At 40.3% G+C, this 21,147-nt stretch overlaps 1 protein-coding gene across 1 annotated transcript; it reads right to left on the reverse strand.

Annotated features, from left to right (window-relative positions):
* Window positions 1–169: 169 nt before the first annotated feature.
* Window positions 170–20,210, reverse strand: cnih1 (cornichon family AMPA receptor auxiliary protein 1). Its single transcript, XM_055640438.1, has 5 exons — window positions 20,034–20,210; window positions 19,111–19,179; window positions 12,496–12,608; window positions 4,094–4,237; window positions 170–972 (listed from the first exon to the last, which is right to left on the reverse strand). The coding sequence occupies exons 1-5, from the start codon at window positions 20,112–20,114 to the stop codon at window positions 945–947; spliced, it is 435 nt and encodes a 144-aa protein (XP_055496413.1). The 5' UTR covers window positions 20,115–20,210; the 3' UTR covers window positions 170–944.
* Between the last annotated feature and the right edge of the window lie 937 nt (window positions 20,211–21,147).

Genomic DNA, 21,147 nt, shown 5'->3' on the forward strand with positions numbered 1-21,147 from the left:
TCTTCAATGCTTAATTTATAATCCAAGCTTTTATTTGCAGGGCTTTGTACTGAAAAAACACACACAGCTGTAATGCACCATCTCATTACGACAAACCAAATTCACAGAACTATTCTAAAAGGGAATTTTTGTTGTTTCAACTTCAAAACAAAATCTGAGAAAATAAAGATACGAGACTCAAATTTATTATGTCTTATAGTTCAGCTTTGACTACATAAATTTTTAGCTCAAATCAATGATTTTGGCACTGCCACTGGAGTGAAAACGGCTGAACACCATGTCCAAAAGAAAAAAACCTTTACTTAAAATGACATTTTACAGAATTTTCAAATTAAAGTTTTTACATAAATCGATCCTTTTCCATGCAAATTGACTGTAATTGGTTATACCTATCATTGCCCTTGTGAGTACAATATCAAGCCATTTTAAAATAAATTCTGTTGACAGTGTGAAGAACTAAAAGCTAAAGTCACGAAACCATAAGCTGGTATGCTATGAGATTTAACTATTCAAACAGAATAATTGGATATTCAACGTAGTTATCTGTTTGAACTGGTCACATTTTTCAAACATTTTGGCCTAGTTACATAATTCTGTATTACAGTATATATCCAGGTTATTTTAAGTTACATCACATAAGAGTGCAATTTCAATTTTATGCTGAAAATATAATCTTGCAATTATTGATTTTCATACACATTCAAACATAATTCAGATTTTTGGGCCAAGGCAAAATTAAAGAAATCCTGCACAGGCAAAAAATTATAAACTTTGGGGGACAAAAGTCCATGGAAAGTGAGGGAAAGCAATCAATTTGTATATTTTTAAGCACGTCATATCTGTTGAGTTATAAGTTACGCTGACGAACCCGTTCTCGGAAAACCACCATCATCCTTTTGTTTCCTTCGTGGAGTGCATAACTTCATTGAATCTCAGAACTGTATTTAAGAACTCACCAGCACATAGATCATTCTGAAAAATAAAATTGTCAAAAATTCAAAAAATCTGTCAAAGCTGGGGATTACTCTCAATTTAACTTTAACTTGTATAATCTCATCAGTCATTAAATCCAGCCTTCCTGGAAACTTGTTCGTATTTGGTGAAATAAGTGTTATAGTTCTATCATCTTGTTTGACAGAGGATCTAAAATTATGGAAGCTGCCCTTCATCTTGAAAGTGGCAGCCCCCTCAAGCAGCTAGTTTTTTTTCACCCATATTACTAACCTCCATAAATCTATTCTTATATACTCTAGTTACTGTCACATTTCTAAAGCTATTAAATTTTACGGCAATCAACAGATACGGACTTAGTGCAGAAAAATGTCATCGTGCAAACTAATTAACCTTAATCTTGTTGAATGGTGGAGCGAGGCTTGTGCGTACAAGACTCACAGAAACCTTCCACGAGCTATGTTCATTGCTACTCAATTTGTCGGTGCTCCAATGCTGTCAACTTGCGAGGACCCTAGGACTCTGTACGAGGAATGGACTGTCCAACTCGTTCACTGTCCAACTAATTCAGTTCTATTTAATATAGAGACACAAGAAACTGCAGATGTTAGTTTACGGAAAAAAGTGCTAGAATACTGGTGCTGTCTGTACGGGGTTTTTCCGTTCTCCCCGTGACTTGCGTGGGTTTTTCTCCGAGATCTTCGGTTTCCTCCCGCACTCCAAAGACGTACAGATTGGCTTGGTAAATGTAAAAATTTCCCTAGTGTACGATAGCATTAATGTGCTGGGATCGCTGGTTGCCGCAGACCCGGTGGGCCGAACGGCCTGTTTCCGCCTTGCATCTCTAAATTAAAAACAAAACTAATCTAAGTTGGTCAGGCAGCATCTCTTGTGGACATGGATAGGCGGAGTTTCAGCTCCAGAATGGGTCCGCAGAAGGGCCCCAAGCTGAAAGTCCGCCTATCCATGCCTAGCCGAGCTGCTGCATGACGCGCCAAGGTACTCCAGCACTTTGTAGGTTTTTTCCCCACTTTATTACAGATGTCTTTATTTGTTAGTTCAACAGCTGGATCTCTGCAACTTTCAAGAAGGGTTAATGATAGGTGTGTATTTCGATGCTTCAATAGCAGTATACTAACACATGCAAATCCTTCCAATATTTAAAATACCAGACATAGGAACTGCTTCTTTCCCTCTTATCAGGCTTCTGAACAGTCCTTCCATAAGCAACGGTACTTTCCAATTCACTTGCACTGCATTGCGGACATTGGACTTTGTTTATAGAATTGATGCGTTACAATGCTGAGAACTATACTCTGCCCTCTGCATTTCCCCTTTGTTCTTCCTATTGTACTCGAGTTCGACTTGATTTCATTTACGTATAGTATTATCTGATCTGATTGGATGGATGGTGTGCAAAACATTTTTTTCACTGTACCTAAACCAAATCCAAGATTAGTGGTAAAATAACACAAAGAAACAGAAGACACAGCATTGATTATCCAGTTTGACTGACCAACCATGAACAGGTTCCTTAATGTTCAAATGGCGCCCTAATACAAAGTATAGCAGCAGAGACTTCAAACAACATACTGTACATGTCCAACACAGTAAAACAATTTGCAGAAATAAAGCTGTAGTTGTTGTAATTGATTGCTCCCTAAAGTATTTTGATAAATATGACAGTAAATTTCAAATTGTTAAAGCCAACACTGGGCTCATACATTAAACTCGCTTTTTTACATTCACTTTTTTATTATGGGGTATTGTGTGTAAATTGATGATAAAAAAAAATGAATTCAATCAATTTTAGAATAAGGCTAAACGTAACAAAATGTGGAAAAAGTGAAGAGGTCAGAATACTTTCTGAATGCACTGTAGCATAAAATAGCTTTGAATTTTACAATATGCTTGAATGCTTTCTAAATTGAGCCTCAACCACATTGGAGGACAAAAAACGCATACAAGTACTGAGATTTAAGTTTATACATGAGTCTTCTGACTAAAACCTTGACAGAATAATCCGACACAGTTTCCTTCCCCATCATCACTGATGCCATCCAACTCTATTCGCATCTGATGAAAATAGGAAGCAGTTCATAGAAATGTATGCATTTGTTATGAAATGTTATGAGCACCAAGAGCAAGTTAGTTGCAGTACTGAGTGTGTAGGAACGAACTGCAAATGCTGGGTTACACTGAAGATAGACATAAAATGCTGGAGTAACTCAGCGGGACAGGCAGCATCTGTGGAGAGAAGGAATGGGTGACGTTTTGGGTCAAGACCCTTCTTCAGTACTGAGTACCAGGCATCAGAATTAACAACTCCAGAGCAAAAATGTGCCAGTAAAATTACAATACTATCATCGTACCAAATCTTGAAAGTTAACAGAAACATTTCACCACAAAAACATTCAAACCAAACATTCACCGCTCCAACTTCTAAATTATAAGCAATATAAAGAGTCATCCATTATGTGCAGAATAACACCTTTACTGATGGCAGAGACAAAAGACTGCAGATGCTGGAAACCTCAGCAAAAAACAAAATATTTGAGGAATGCTGTGAGGGAGCCCTTTGCCAGTCCTCATTTTAGATTCACTAAGACTTTGGGCTCTACCCCAAAGACGTGAAATGCAAAATTATCCCCGATATATTATGGAGCCTCACAGCTAAAGAATTCTATTATTTCTGTCTGTTGTCTTATATCATCTGCAGGGTTTCAAAACCCAAGATTAATATTAGGTTTGGTTTATTATTATCACGTAAAGTAAGGTGCAGTGAAAAAAATTGTTTTGCGTGCTACACAAACAGATCAAACATACCATATATAGATACAATCAGTTTAAACAATTGCAATAGATAAACCAAAGGGGAAGAAACAGAGAGCAAAATTTAGTTTTCAGCATTGTAGCATATCAGTTCCTTAGACATTATCAATTCACGACGTCTCATTTCTTCAAATTGCAGAGGCTGGTTTAGTGCTTTGCTAAATTATGCAAAATTATGCAAAATGTCTTAAGTTTAAAACTTAAAAATTGTGCAAATCATTCTAAATCATGTAAAGCATTCTGATGGTGTAGAAATAGAAAATTGGTAAGAAAATATTTAAAGATGTAATTAACCTTTGCATTAACTTACCCATACAGGTAGTAAAAAAAGGATAAGAGGTAAAATGCTAGCTTGCACCACCCTTCCTTCTGGCAGTATGCTAGTATATCAGCATTCATAATAGTGGTTGGATCATAGAGACCTGGAACACTCATCACGGGCCTTGTCATGTACCTGCAAAGAAACATTTTCTAATTAAAAAGAAAGCATCATTAAGTAATATATATTTTTTAAATCACAATTAATTATTAAAGGTAAAATAAGCAGCAAATACCTATTTATTAATCATTTATAAAACATACATTTTACAGAATATAACCACTATTTTTTTTTTTTTGTTTTTTTTTTTTTTGTTTTTTTTTTTTGTTTTTGTTTGTTTTTTTGTTTATTTAGTTATGTAAAAGTGTGTTTTTTTTGTGTTTTTTTTGGTGTTTTTATGTGGGGGAAGAGGGCACGGTGCGGGGGATACCGTCCTTCAGCCGCTTCCTGGTGAGGACGCGACTATTATTCAAGTCGCGTCCTCCCCCTCCCCCCCCCCCGGGGGGACAGCGCTGGAACATCGCGGGGCTGGCGATGCCTTACCGGGGGTCGCCGTCTGGAGCCCGGAGTGCTGGACCCACTGCGCCGACATCCTGGAGCTGCGGTTTGCAGAGCTCCCAACGCGGGCGGCGCTGATGGAGAGCGCGGGGTCCTGTGACTCTGCCTGGCTCGGCCTGTGGACTCAGGAGCTGCAGACTCCGGCAGCGGGAGGCGGCTGATCAGAAGGTCCGGGCCGCTGAGGAGGAGGATGCTCACCATCGGGGTTCGGCGTCGGCGTTCCACCAGCCCGGCGTGAGGGCCTGAACATCGGGCCACCCGGGGCGGCAACTGCAGGTGCTCGGAAGGCCCCGACCACGGAGGGGAGGCTGGCTGGACTATGGTGCCATCCTCACCTTGGTGCCATTTATGTTATGTTGTGTCGTGTACTTTCTGTGTTTGTGCTTTTTTTAATTTTTGTTTTTAAATTCAATTTCAATTTTATTTTTAATATGTTTTATTATTTATTTATTATTATTATTATTTTTATTTTTTATTTTTATGATACTGCCTGTAAGGGAAATTCATTTTGTTGTCTCAAATTGAGACAATGACATTAAATTTGAATACAATACAATACTATCTGCTGGCATTTATACCCCACTAGTTCCTCCTGACTTTCCTCAATTAAATTTATTGCTTAATTCTTTATTCCCTCCTCTAGTGAAAGGATCAGTTATTCCTTTTCAAGATATTATGTGCATATGATTGCATCTAACGCAAAAAAATGTCTCTGCATTTTGGTTGTATACATCATGCATGCAATGAGCTGTGGAAGAGGTAGGTACCATAACAGCAAGTAAAAGAAATTTGGACAGGGACATGGATAGAAAAGGATTAGAGGAATATGGGCCCAATGCAGACAGGTGTGACTAGCATAGAATGGGGCCTCTTGGTCAGCAGGGGCAAGTTGGGCCAAAGGGTCTGTTTCCATGTTGCACGACTGTAACTACAGAGCAACCTGGATAGTAGTGCAGGTTGGCCATAACAGCAAGTAAAAGACATTTGGACAGGGACATGGATAGAAAAGGATTAGAGGAATATGGGCCCAATGCAGCCAGGTGGGACTAGCGTAGAATGGAGCCTCTTGGTCAGCATGGGCAAGTTGGGCCAAAGGGCCTGTTTCCATGTTGCACAACTGTAACTACAGAGCAACCTGGATAGTAGTGCAAAATACTGGATAATGGAGTTGGCTTCCTGAAAGGCAAAATTAATTAAAAAAAATGCAGACTTAACAGATCTTCAGATAATCATTAAAGATTTAGAGAATCTAGTATGCTTCTATAAATTCACAAATAAAAAAAACTACGATTCTTGTAACGTAGGATAATTAGTAGTAGGCCCATCGGCCCCTTATGCAACTACCATTCAATAAGATCAAGGCCAATCCAATCGCAACGCTCTTCCTCTCCTTAAACTTCTTTGTAGTTTAAATGTTATTAATAATAATTTAATATTCAATGATTTTATCTCCAAACACCCTAGGGTAGAAAATTTCAGTCACAATCCTCAAATAAGTTTCTCCATCTGAAATAGGTAACCACGTATTCTGAAACTTTGCTTTCTATAATAGCAAAATGATGTGCAATATCTGATATTGGAGGATTTTTAGGATACATTGGCCAAATCTCTACAGTGTTTTGAAGTGCATTCTGTCGGCAGACCAAGTTGCAGAAGCATGCCTCAAAGCTGACAAGCTGTGTGCCAGATTTGATCAAGCAAAATCCAAGATTTTCCTACCCCCACCCCCTTGGACCACAAGATAGAAAGGGCCTTGGTGAGACCACACCTGGATTATTGTGAGCAGTTTTAGTCTCCTAATTTGAGGAAGGAAATTCGTGATGATGATTTTCCAATGTTCTTTAGATTCTGGATCAGTTCCTGTGAATTGGAGGGTAGATAATGTTATCCCACTTTTCAAGAAAGGAGGTAGAGAGAAAGCAGGGAATTATACACCAGTTAGCCTGAAATTGGTGGTGGGGAAGATGCTGGAGTCGATTATCAAAGATGGAAGAGTGGCGCATTTGGATAGCAGTAACAAGATCGGTCCAAGTCACCATGGATTTACGAAGGGGAAATCATGCTTGACAAATCTTCTGGATTTTTTTTGAGGATGTAACAAGTAAAATGGACAAGGGAGAGCCAGTGGATGTAGTGTACCTGGACTTTCAGAAAGCTTTTGATACAGTCCCACACAGGAGATTAGTGGACAAAATTAGAGCACTTAACTTTATTTCTCTGTTTCCAGCCGGGCAACCTAGGCAGCTTTTTAGGATTCCAAATGACAGTTTAGGTGGTCATTTAAGATGCGTGCATGATGCGCACGCATGATGGGTGCGATAATGTGCTCGGACGAAGTGCGTAGTTACCAGTCGGAATTATGCTCAATGAAGCATTCACATATTATTTCTGCTTCAAATAAAGTCACAAACTAAACATATTCACCAATCAAGACATGATATATACCACAATGACATGCAGCAAAATTATAATACAGTATATACAGTATCTCAGCTCCTTTTACATGTTGCAATGAATGCAATTTCTATTATTTCTTTCCACTTCCAAATAAAAATGTGGTTGGATTATTCAGCGTATGATCAACCTCAGTGAGACCAAGCGCAGGCGATCGCTTTGTACAACACCTCCACTCAGTTAGCAATAACCAACCTGATCTCCCGGTGGCTCAGCACTTCAACCCCCCCTCCCATTCCGAATCCGACCTTTTTGGGCCTAACTCTGAGCCTCTCCTCCATGGCCAGAGTGAGGCCCAGCGCAAATTGGAGGAACAGTACCTCATATTTCGCTTGGGTAGTTTACACCCCAGCGGTATGAACATTGGCTTCTCCAATTTCAGGTAGTCATTGCTTTCTCCCTGCTTCCCCTCCCATTCCCAGCTCTCCCACGGCCTACTGTCTCCGCCTCCTCCTTTCTTTTTCCCGCCTCCCCCCCCCCCAACATCAGTCTGAAGAAGGGTCTCGACCCGAAACGTCGCCTATTCCTTCACTCCAAAGATGCTGCCTCACCCGCTGATTTTTTCCAGCTTTTTTATCTACAAACGGGATCCCACCACTGGCCACATCTTCCCATCTCCTCCCCTGTCGGCATTCCGCAGAGACCGCTCCCTCCATAACTCCCTGGTCAATTCATCCCTTCACACCCAAACCACCCCTTCTCCTGGCACTTTCCCTTGCAACCACAGGAAATGCTACACTTGTCGCTTTACCTCCCCCCTTTACTCCATTCAAGGTCCCAAGCAGTCTTTCCAGGTGCAGCAGAGGTTCACCTGCACCTCCTGCAACCTCATCTATTGCATCCGCTGCTCTAGGTGTCAGCTGCTCTACATCGGTGAGACCAAGCGTACGCTTGGAGATCACTTCGACCAACACCTCCGCTCGATTCGCAATAACCAACTGCTGCTAACAGGGACGTGAGAGAATAAAACATTCTTGACTTACATCGCTAATATGTGGGATAGAACTAGTGTACGGGTGATCGGTGGTCGGCATGGACTCGGTGGGCTGAAGGGCCTGTTTCCACGCTGTACCTTTAATTTAAACTAAAAACACTAAAACCAGAGGAAATCTAAAGGATAGCTACCCGAAACGTCACCCAATTTCTTCTATCCAGAGATGCTGGCTGCTCCATGGAGTTCCCCCCACACAATTAAAGCATGGAATAGTCTTCACCCTACCATCGTTACCCTACCAAATGCAACTAAATTCAAGTTAGCTCTTTTTTCCCCCAAGAACCCTTTTTTGCTTAAGTCCAAGTTGGCGATATGCAGAGTACTGCCCTGCTGACTACAAATTCAGATGGTTCAGAAGTCAAGAGTCAAGAGAGTTTTATTGTCATGTGTCTCAGATAGGACAATGAAATTCTTGGTTGCTGCAGCAGAACAGAATATGTAAACATAATACAGAACAGGAGATAAAAGTTCAGTGTGTCTATATATCATAGAATATATATATATATATATATACATACATATATACATATACATATATACATATATACAATAAATAAACAGATAAAGTGCAATAAGCTGTTATTTTTCAGAGTTTGGAGTATGGTGGTGGAGGGTCCACTCCAGTTTAAATTCCATTTGGAATATTTTTGGAGGACCAGGAAACCAAGAAGCAAGAGTCACTCCAGGGAGTTACTCCAGCTTCAGGGAGTGATTCTGCGTTGGTTTTCAGCAGTCACGGCGAGGCGGCGACTGGTCAGCAATGGCGACCAGATCTCCCACAATGCAAAGGTAGGAAGAAAATGCCCGGCGCCGACCAGTTGCCGTGGCAGTGTGCATGTGCAGGGCGGCAGATGCGCACAACCAGCGGAGAACCATCGGCTCGGACACGGATGGCGGGCAGAGACGGAGAGGGACAGAGAGAGAGAGAGAGAGAGAGAAAGAGAGAGAGAGATAGAGAGGGGAGCCCGCTCAGAGTTGAATGATAGGTGTCCCGGGTACTTGCCAAGCCGGGAAAAATGGCACGGCTTTTAGGTTGCCCGGCAGGACTTTAGGTCACCATTGGCTCCAGGGCAACCGTTAATTTCAAGCCCTGTAAGGCATCGGGGGAGGGTATTGACATGGATAGAAAATTGGTTGGCAGACAGGAAACAAAGAGTAGGGATTAACGGGTCCCTTTCAGAATGGCAGGCAGTGACTAGTGGGGTGCCGCAAGGCTCGGTGCTGAGACCGCAGCTATTTACAATATACATTCATGATTTAGATGAAGGAATTAAAAGTGACATTAGCAAATTTACAGATGACACAAAGCTGGGTGGCAGTGAGAACTGTGAAGAGGATGCTATTAGGATGCAGAGTGACTTGGACTGGTTGGGGGAGTGGGCAGATGCAGTGGAATGTGGATAAATGTGAGGTTATCCACTTTGGAGGCAAGAACGGGAAGGCAGATAATTATCTGAATGGTGTCAGGTTAGGAAAAGGGAAAGTACAACGAGACCTGGGTGTCCTAGTACATCAGACACTGAAAGTAAGCATACAGGTACAACATGCAGTGAAGAAAGCTAATGGCATGTTGGCTTTCATAAAGAGAGGAGTTGAGTAAAGGAGCAAAGAGGTCCTTCTGCAGTTGTACAGGGCACACCGGGAGTATTGTGTGCAGTTTTGGTCTCCTAATTTGAAGAAGGACATTCTTGCTATTGAAGGAGTGCAGCGTAGGTTCACGAGGTTAATTCCCAGGATGGCGGGACTATCATATAATGAAAGAATGGAGCGACTGGCCTTGTATTCACTGGAATTTAGGATAAGAGGGGATTTATAGAAACATATAAAATTATTAAGTTAGTAGACACGCTAGATGCAGGAAACATGTTCCAGATATTGGGGGGAGTCCAGAACCAGGGGCCACAGTTTAAGAATAAGGGGTAGGCCATTTAGAACTGAGATGAGGAAAAACTTTTACACACAGAGAGTTGCGAATTTGTGGAATTGTCTGCCTCAGAAAGCAGTGGAGGCCAATTCACTGGGTGCATTCAAAAGAGTTAGGTAGAGCTCTTAGGGCCAGTGGAATCAAGGGGTATGGGTAGAAAGCAGCAGTGCTGGCTTGAAGGGCTGAAAGGCATACTCCTGCACCTATTTTCTATGTTTTTATCTATGTTTTAATGGACTGCCAAAGGCTGATTTGGTGCACCAAAGATGATGGTGGATATCAACATTGATGTTGGCTTTCTTTACGAGGAAGTGCTCATGAAAAGGGAAGTAGACATGTGCAGGATATCATTGCAGATCTTTGTCATCAATGAGTTAAGGGGAATGGTGACTCATGATGGGGCAGATTGGCGGAGTTCCTTTGTCTTGCAGCAGATTACTGAAAGGTCCTTTCTATCATATGCTTCAATGAATAAATCAAGGGTGATTTGGAGTTTGTGAAAAGAAACATTAATTACAAAGCAGCTACAAAAACAAAGACATAAAAATGAGTCAAACCCATTTACTGCTCTGGTCCCTTCTTGCATATGGCATACACAGCCTAAAGTTGTAGGACATCTTGTTCTATTTGATCTTATTTGATTGTGCATTCGACGAAACAGGGTGGACCACGTGAAGGTTGCAATCTCCCACCCCACTGCACTGCAACATTTTATATTTCTGCTGTACATTTCTGTTGATTCTACCCAGAAAAGATAGTAGTTATAGTAGTTGTAGATTTTGCGCACTACTCTACTTTTATCTTCAAAAACACACAGCAATCAAGTCAACTGGATTGGTACAGTTTAATGAATAGAGTGCCGTCATATTTTGCAATCCAATCTTGTTTCAATATTGATTTATTTCCCCTTGTATACAAACAAGCCACAACAGAACCTAGATCTGCTGTACAGAAGGGTTTCGACCCGAAACGTGGCCTATTTCCTTCGCTCCATAGATGCTGCCTCACCCGCTGAGTTTCTCCAGCATTTTTGTCTACCTTCTGCTGTGCCAATGTTTAGTTTAGTTGAGTGATACAGCGCAGAAACAGGCCATTCGGCCCACGGAGTCCTACACACACTAGGTACATCTTTGCAGTGTGGGAGGAAACTGGAGCAACCAGGGAAAACCCACGCAGGTCACAGAGAGAAAGTACAAACTCCGTGCAGACAAGCACACGCAGTCAGGGTCTAACCCGGGTCGCTGGTGCTGTAAGGCAGCAATTCTACCACTGCGCCACCCAATGTTAATGAGAGGGCATGTACTCACTTAATTTGTGAATAATCTATCATTGTTATGTTTAAAACATTACCTCATTGTTTTTAAATATAAGAAAGGTCAGTTGGTTACAAAATGCTTTATTTTTCAGACATTTTCATTTCTCCTCGATCTATACCTATAGAGCATTATCTGGAAGGAGAAGTTAGCTATACCTGGATTATTTTCTCCGGAACATTGAAGGCTGAAGGAATATATAAGATTATGAGAGGCATAATTAGGGTCAACAGTCAGACCCTTTTCCCAGAATGGAAATGTCAAAGACTAGATGTCACAGCTTTAAGGTGAAAGGGGCAAAGTTTAAAGATGAGTGGGGCAAGTTTTTTTTTAAAACAGCATTAGTGCCTGGGACATGCTGCCACGGGTAGGGTGGAGGCAGATATGATAGTGGCTTTTAAGACACTTTTAGATGGGTACGTGGATATACAGGGAATGAATTGATTAAGAATCATATGCAGGAAGAGGAGATTAGTTTAAGTTGGCGTCATGTTCAGCGTGGACATTGTGGGCCAAAGGGCCTCATCCTATGCTGTCCTGTTTTATGTTCCATGTTCTATCAGTAAATCAAATCAGTTTTGGCATTGCAAATTAAATGAAGTTTGGCAGGAGCATTAATATATCCATATAACATAGCTGAGCCACCATTTGGCCCATCAAGTCAACGCTAGCTTAGAGCAATTTTATTTCCCTAGTAATTTTCCCCTGTAACCTATTCTCCACACATTCCCATAAGTGTTCAATCAGATAAAATTTTAACCACCGACATTTATCAATTAAGCCCACAACAAGGTTTGCACAACCACAGCAATCTTAAAATGAACTAGAATGCCAGGAATAACTGCAAGATTTGACTCAAATTTAAATAATTTGATATTAATAATTTGTTAATCACATCTTGGTGAATTAAACTTTTTATTCTATTATGTACTGCGTATTCAAGTTACCCAAATGTTGATGTTTAAACCTGCCTAAAAATTGATGAGATTATCAATCATTGGTGGGCTTCAGGCAAAAACATATGGAACGAAGACGCAGAGTAAAAGTGGCAAATAAGCTAACAAATGATGGGCAACAAACATGGTAAATTCAATTATCAATACAACACAAAAGTCATAGCAGAAGAAACATACAGACAACAGTAACCTACCTCCAAATATGATAGCCCAGCAATGGCATATTGAGAGCAAGTGTAATCCATTCAGATGCACAGAGAAACATGACACAGAAGAAGGCATGGATGAGATACTCGGGAAGTACCAGCTGAAAAGAAAACCTTAAAATGAGTATGCTTCTTTTTAGATTTGCTTTTAGTTTTAAAACCAGAGCAAAAAAATCCTAATAAACTTTATGTTTTGCATGGCTATCCTATGGTATAAAAGTTCAAATGTTACAAAGCAATAGATTTTTGCAGTGGAGTTTATTTTGAATCTAATGCATCAATTTATCAAAGCCGCTCATCTTGTACTCAATAACACAGCCGAGTAAAATACTGGAGACGCAAGGAATTGCAGATGCTGGAATCTCGAGCAAAATACAAAGTACTCAGTAGGTCATACAACATTCATGGAGGGAATGGATAGGCGACATTTCAGGTAAGGACCTTTCTTGCGACTGACTGTCATGGCGGAAGAATGCTGAAAACGAGGCGGGGGGGCAGTGTTAGCTGTGAGGAGGATCCTAGGAGACTGCAAGGTGACATGGATAGGCTGGGCAAGTGGGCAAATATTTGGCAGATGCAGTATAATGTGGATAAATGTGAGGTTATCCATTTTGGTGGCAAAAACGGGAAAGCAGACTATTATCTAAATGGTGGCCGATTGGGAAAGGGGGAGATGCAGTGCACCAAAATGGTTGTGGAATGAGAGAGGAGGAAGGGATGGGTTGTTACTTAAAATTGGAGAATTCAATGTTCACGCTGTGGGTTGCAAGCTACCCAAGTGGAACACAAGTAGCAGTTACTCCAGTTAAATATTGCTTTTATCTCTGGGCACCATAGTTCATCCAGCCAGTGTAAAGAAACTAGAAGTATATTTTCTTTGCCAGTTTTTAACAGTTCCAGAAGTCTCAGTCAGTTCCTAACAGATCTTCAAGTAGCCCTTGCTTTCCCTCTCTCTCCATCCCTTCCCAGTTCTTCTACCAGTCTTACTGTCTCCGACTACATTTTATCTCTATACCGCCCACTCCCTTGACATCAGCCTGAAGGGTCTCGACCCGAAACATCATCCATTCCTTCTTTCCAGAAACATCACCCATTCCTTCTTGCCTGTCCTGCTGAGATACTCAAGCATTTTATGTCTACCTTCTATTTAAACCAACATCTGCAGTTCTTTCCTACACAGATAAAAATAAACTGTGTGGAATTGAAAGGAAATAACATTTTAACCGAATATTGAAAACTTTGAATTGAAAATGGAATATCTAATTGTCGAAAATAGCATTTACATGCCCCTTCAAGGTTTTAGATCTTACCAAGTGCAGACCCGTTGGGTCTGCTCCCCCAATGGTGTGATCCCTCAACCCAATATTCCACCATGCACCCGTCTCCTCCAACTGGAACTGAAGCCGTTCCCAAATGTAAGATTCCAGCACTCCCCTGCCTCCCTCAGCAGTGGATTAAAAAAAAACTCCAATTGCACCTCTCCTGCCTGCTGCAGCAGTGAAAAGTTCAGAATGTTCCTGTCTTGCAACTTTGTTTTGAAGTGTGTTGGAAGCTGATAGGAAGGAGCAGCCGTCAACGAATCAAAAGGCAGAAAGGCAGCCGGACGCCAGCCACACAGTTTTAATATATAATAGATGAGAGGCAAGCATAGCGGAGCAACAGAAGCAGTACATGGAACAGAATGATTCCAACAAATATCATTCAAATTACTTAAATGCTAGAAAGTATATACAGAGGTACAGCAGTATGGAATAAAACACCACATGGGGCATCTATACAACATGCAAGGCTATGGAAACTGCTGATTTTTGTCAGCATTTCAGAAAAATCATTCCTCAAGAACTTTAATCCCCAAAACATAACCAACGAGGTCTCATCCAAACATAATCATGAGGCAAACAAGACCTCAGCGGCCCCACTTTAAATTTCATATCTACAATCATGTAAATCTTCAAACTTTTGCACTTCGATTGGTGAGAATGTGTGAACTGGTTAAAGAGTCAAAACATTTCTAATTTGTTTCATCAGGCCACATTTGGGGTGTTGTGCGCAGTTCTGGTCGCTCCTTTACAGGAAGGATGAGGAGACTTTGAAAAGGGTGCAGAAGATTTTAGCAGAATGCTGCTTGGATTAGACAGTATTAACTGGTTGGACAAACCTGGACTGTACTGTTATGTGTTACAAGTTCTTAAGATTTTAGCCAGCACTTTCTGGAAATGTGAAAGCTCTAAACAGATTGCAGAGGAGATTCCCTGAAATAACTTCGGTGCGAGATACTTTGAGTAATTGGATAGTTACCCACAGGACATAGTGGGCTGTGAGGATATCTGCTAAAGGAACTCAACAAATTGAGAAATCTTTTCAGGATTTCAAATACCTCTAGCAGATATAGAGAATTCCACATGCTGGAATATCGAGCAAAATACAGAGAAGTATCACAACCCGAAATGTTATGTCCCTCCATGGAGATTTGAAATTCTGAAGGGTATAGACATAGACTGACCATTGGCAGGTGGCAACATTGCAGTAAGAGAACGTTGGCAGTGTGCATGCTGTGCGCTTATCTTCCACATCCTATGAGATGCTCTGGGTGTTCCGAGATCCAGTGTGGGAGCTGGGCGGGGCATTGGGCAAGAGAGGTGTCAGTACGCACTTTACATGCTTCAGGGCGGTTCTTCCGCCTTGCGCTCCATTGACCTTCTCTCTAAAAGAGCACTGTTTTGCTAAATAATATTTCTGGAACTTTTCCAAAGTCATTTACTTGAATATTATGTAGTGATTCATGCAGTTATTGGGGTAATAGTCTAAGAGTATTGCTAGCGCACTCACACTTGTAATTGTCACTAAATCAGTATTTTATTTCATTAGAAATGTTAGTAAATAGTGCTGTGCATGAGTCACTATTAGTGATCAAAGCGAGTCGCACACACTACTATTCAGAATAATGCTTTATATAGGGTAGGATGTGAGGCACTAGGATGAGTTTATGGAGCCGCAGGGGTGGTGTTCCAAAAAGGTCTGCGAACCATTGCTTTAAACCCCCCCCTACCTATATATATCTCTCCAAATGTCCTTTAAAGGCTGTAATTTTAACTGATCCTATAGTTAACTTGCTTTGCTACCCATTTATTTTTAAATCATCAGCAAATCATCTTTTCATCCACCCATAAACCTATACAATCAAAAATATATCTCAATCTTTCTCAGTTTTTGTTGTAATTCATTTGTTCACATTATTAAAATCTTTTTGGTATGATGAAAATATTCTGTTACAATTTAATTTCACATTCTTATCAGTAAGCACTCAATAAGAGAACCATCAAACAAATGTTATTTTCAACTATCAAGTTCCAGGTAACAGCATTCAGCCTTGGTTGTTAAGTAGAATCCTGTTCAGAGAATGAGCAAGCATTGCCAAAAATAAAATGTAAATGGGCAAAAAATGAAAGTAAGCATGCAGGTACAGCAGGCAGTGAAGAAAGCAAATGGCATGTTGGCCTTTATAACAAGAGGAGTAGAGTATAGGAGCAAAGAGGTCCTTCTGCAGTTGTACAGGGCCCTAGTGAGACCACACCTGGAGTATTGTGTGCAGTTTTGGTCCCCTAATTTGAGGAAGGACATTCTTGCTATTGAGGGACTGCAGCGAAGATTTACAAGGTTAATTCCGGGGATGGCGGACTGTCATATGCTGAGAGAATGGAGCGGCTGGGTTTGTACACGCTGGAGTTTAGAAGGATGAGAGGGCATCTTATTGAAACATATAAGATTGTTAAGGGTTTGGACACGCTAGAGGCAGGAAACATGTTCCCGATGTTGGGTAAGTCCAGAACCAGGGGCCACAGTTTAAGAATAAGGGGCAAGCCATTTAGAACGGAGACGAGGAAACACCTTTTCTCTCAGAGAGTTGTGAGTCTGTGGAATTCTCTGCCTCAGAGGGCGGTGAAGGCCAGTTCTCTGGATACTTTCAAGAGAGCTAGATAGAGCTCTTAAAGATAGCGGAATCATGGGATATGGGGAGAAGGCAGGAACGGGGTACTGATTGGGGATGATCAGCCATGATCACATTGAATTGCGGTACTGGCTCGAAGGGCCGAATGGCCTGCTCCTGCACCTATTGCCTAGTCTATTGTCCAAAATTGCAATGATGAACACAAATCGTAATCACTGACATGCCAATTGAATCAATCCCTGAACTGCATTTATTACCTGGCTTTGATTTATGAGGAAATTAAATACTTCTGCACTACCATTATATCAGTCCTATTGATTGGCATCTTTCTTTTAAAATGTGTTTCAAGTTCCCTGCTTTTCCACTTGTCTTTATCCATCTTCTACAGTTACCCATACTGTATTGCTCTACATAGACTTGCTATAGTTCTTTCATTTCATTTAAAAAATCACCCTAATACAGCCTATAATTAATATGATAGAGTACATACTGAATGAATACCATGAAACATTTTACTAATATTACTGCCTTGAAAAATACTGTAAAAAGATAACAGGAGAATTTGCATTGTCAGCTCATTCGCAACCTGGAGAGCGAGTCCCCAAACTTCAGACATCATTGCTCAAAGCACAATCCTGTTGGTATTAAAAGTGAGCTGGAAGTACATCTCAGTTCTGCTCAAAGATGTGTTAACTTATGTAACAACCCGGTCAAATTTCCATATTAACATTAATTTTAGATGAATTAATGAAAAACTGAATGTTGAAGAAAATAATCAGTTCAACAGAATTACAAAAAGAAACAGTAAAGGCAAGTCATGTACCACTCGACTAAAACAAACACAAGTCACACACATATCTAATGACGGCTAAAAAAGATCCAAATGACAATCCCAAAGGACTCTCAATGCACTCACCCAAAGCAGAATAGTAATCCAAGCAATAGAATGCTGGATTATATTATTAGAAAAAGTTAAAGAAAGTTATGCCCTACGATGTTTTGAATTAAACAGACCCACCCCGCCTCAGAGTTTCTAACTCTAAACCCATAGAGTTTCTAACTCTGACTGCAGAGTGTAATAGATGCAGTCTTGCTCAATTCAAGACCTGTCAGCATTCATTTCCCACATGAATCCACACCTGACTAATTTATCAAAGACCCATGACATCCACTTTACTGGAGACCACCACTGTAGCCTTTCTGCAGAACACAAGTGGCAACAAGGTCTAGGGTGATGCAATCCAGGGCCAGTTTCAATAGCTTGTGACAGCTAGTTGCTATCAAAAGCAACTTTCACCATTTAATAGACCATAACATTTAGAGAGATTTAAACTGTAACGTTTTTTTAAATAACCAAGTTAAATTCAAGTAAAAATAGATGGAACTAAAATGAATTTAATATAAATGTGAAGTGAAATGGAAAATGTGTTATTTTAGACTTAAAATCTCCACTCAAATGGTGCTTGAACACAATCAATAGCTAGAAAAAGCTAGAACGCAAAGTGAATAGTTCTGACTCATCAGATCATAGCAGTCTGGAATGAATAACAGATTTAATGATGAGTAGAGTGCAGTCTGCAGTGGGAGCAGTGCAGCAGGAGGTCAGATGCACTGGCATCTGACTACAAAAGCAACTCCATCTTCCTGGCTGCTCTCCAAACCGAAAATGTACTAAACCCAAGATGTAAGAGCAAGAGAAGAAAAAAATGGCTCAATCTAAAAGAGTATTGGACTTGGTAGGAACCCCCAGATAAAATAGGACACGTGGAAAATATAAATGATTTAAAAAAACAATACAACACACGGAGAAGAGGAACTTGACCACATTTCTGTGAAGAGTGAAAAATATGCCAAATAGTGTCCATCATCCATAATCAGCTGAAGGTTGTGTAAATATTTCAGCTAGTAATAAATTAAAAGATTGACATTTTGTCAAACAATTGATTAAAAAGGTACATATTTGGCAGTTCCAGAAGTAAATGTCTTCTGAAACTAACTCCCCATTTCTTGAAAGCCTGAACATCAATATAAAGATGAATATTTATTAGCAACAATTAAATGCTTCACCAGATGCACAGTAATGGGTTATGTCGGATGATGCTGGGCCATTTACAATAGTCTTTCAGTTATATGGCCTTCACAATATTATAATGCATTAATCTTTAATACTTCATGATATTTACAATTAAATATCACTTATTTCATGCCACACTACATGCGACAATTTCAAAAAGTTCCAACTGCTATCGTAATTCGTCTAGGTGGACAAGGCACTGATTTTAATTTAATCCATAATTCAAGTTGTATTAATATAGCATTCAATTCATATCCTGCAAATTTTGAATTTCGACCTGAAAGACATTCACATATGACCCCAGGATAAAAATTAAAATGAAAGGCATTTAACTATAAATTAGTACAAACCTTTAATGCCATTTTGACTCTTTTAATCTTTTTGACTTTTACAACAGTCTTTGGCCGAAAAAAATGACAAAAGCAGATTGAAAGAATGTTAGTACGACAGCTGACAAGATCATTGTAGATTAGCAACAGTCAGAATACAACAGTTAAGGCAGCACAAATCAATAGACTTAAAGACAGTAGAAAGAGAAATAGAATATTTGTAAATATTCAAAATCATTCCATTAACTTACAGGATTGAGTGTATTACATTGGTCTATAGGATTCTTGTAGTCAGTCTTCAATTCGTCAAATGCTATAATCTGAGAAGAAAAAAGCATATAAAATATAATTTACTAGTATTCACAAATTCATTTTCACAAACAAATCTAAATGACAGTGAATCAACAGCAAATCCAATTTAAATCTATTCTGCACTCACCTCCTCTCGTCAGGGCTTTCACGGGGAAATATTGACTATATCATCATTAGATCCACTCAATTAAGATACAATTAGTCTGACCAAGAAAACAATCTACAGGTCTCAACCCAAAACATCATCCATCCATGTTCTCCAGATATGTTGTCTGACCCGCTGAGTTACTCTGTGTCTTTTTTTGTAAACCACTATCTGTAGCTCTTTGCATCTATAATTTGCATGCCAGCCCAGCAATAAGGATGTTGAATGAGATGATGGCAATACACTGATTGATTCCATTCTGTATCTGCCATTCAAAAAACGACCAAACCAAAATACTGGGATTCTTTAAACATGGGTTGGACGATAATATGATCCAGAATTTAGGTTTAATATTGTCACGTGTACCGAGGTACAGTGAAATGTTTTGCTTTGTATGCTGTTCAATAAGATCAGATAATGCTATACATAAATACAATCAAGTCAAATGCAAGTACGATTGAGCGAAAGATAAGGGCTGAATACAGTTTACATCATTGCAGCGCAACAGTTCCAGAGTCAAAGTCCGCAATGATGTAGAAATAGAGAACCATTATCCTGGTTTGAAGTCATTGCCCTCAGGCCTGACAACGGGCGCAACCCACCCAGACCAACGCGACCACCCCTCCCACGTTCATCCGTGATAAAACACGCATAAATGCAACTTATCGCCCCGCATAAACAGCGCACGAAGCAAGATTAACATAATGCGATACTCACATGCCAAATTGCGAAGAATATGAGCGCGGCAGTGAGCAGCAACGCCAACATATAACAAAAGGCCGCGAATGTAAACGCCATCTTGGAAGAGGCCAGGCGGCGCGGCTGGCCGAGTGGGCGCAGTGACTGACCGAGCGCCGGCTGACGTCGGAGCCGCCCCGTCACGTGATCAGCGCGGCTGGATGGGCGGAGTGAGCGTGCCGACGTCAACGAGGGGGGACACGTGACCCGGTAGAGCGGCGGTCGCAGTCAAAGATCTTATAGCGAAGCAGTGACTGGAAGTAGCCTCATGTCAACCAAAGATTATAAATGTCACGGGCTGTGGGTCAGCAGCGCCCACACACTGGGCCGGGTGTAGCGGGTCCGGAGCCGTGGGGAAGAAGGGCCGGGCCCGGGGGGGGAAGAAGGGCTGGGGAGAAGAAGTAGCAATGTTACAAAATTTTGAGATTTAAAAAATCAAGTCTGCAATTTATCCCATCAGATAAAACATAACAATAAGTTTAATTTGACACCAAATTCACTTTCATATCTCAAGTATTAAAAAAGTTATGGCCATTTTCATACTCGGAAATTAGCATCTTGTTCCCTATTGATTTTCAATGGACATTACAAAAAAGCTGTGATCTTGGATAATCAAAGGCCCATTTCTTAAGGAAAGATTAACATTTTTAAATAGCCTAAGTGTCCAAAGATTATTCACAAATAATTCACAATATAACATGATTTTTATATCTAATTTACATTAATTTATAGGCCAAATGGAAGGAATTTAGTGTTCAATTGCTGTAAATAAATGCCCATTTAAATCGGCTTTCTAGTGGGTTCATGTGAACGCGCTGGTTTAGAATGTTGACATAGCGCTGGATTAGTGCCCTCAAATGCCGAGAAAAATACTGCGGGATATAAAAAGCCCAAAAGGAACTACTCGCTATAGATAACTTGATATATAGGGTTATATATATGCCTAATTTAATGTAAAAATAAGGTACATACCTTTAATTGTTTGCTTTATAAAACCCTGGGGCTGCGAGATGTTGCGGAATCAGACAGTAATTTTAAACTATTATAACTATATTATCGAGGCCTATAAAACTAATAATACCTTTTGCGACCG

This window comes from Leucoraja erinacea, chromosome 9 (assembly GCF_028641065.1).
Source record: "Leucoraja erinacea ecotype New England chromosome 9, Leri_hhj_1, whole genome shotgun sequence".
Lineage (NCBI taxonomy): Eukaryota > Metazoa > Chordata > Chondrichthyes > Rajiformes > Rajidae > Leucoraja > Leucoraja erinaceus.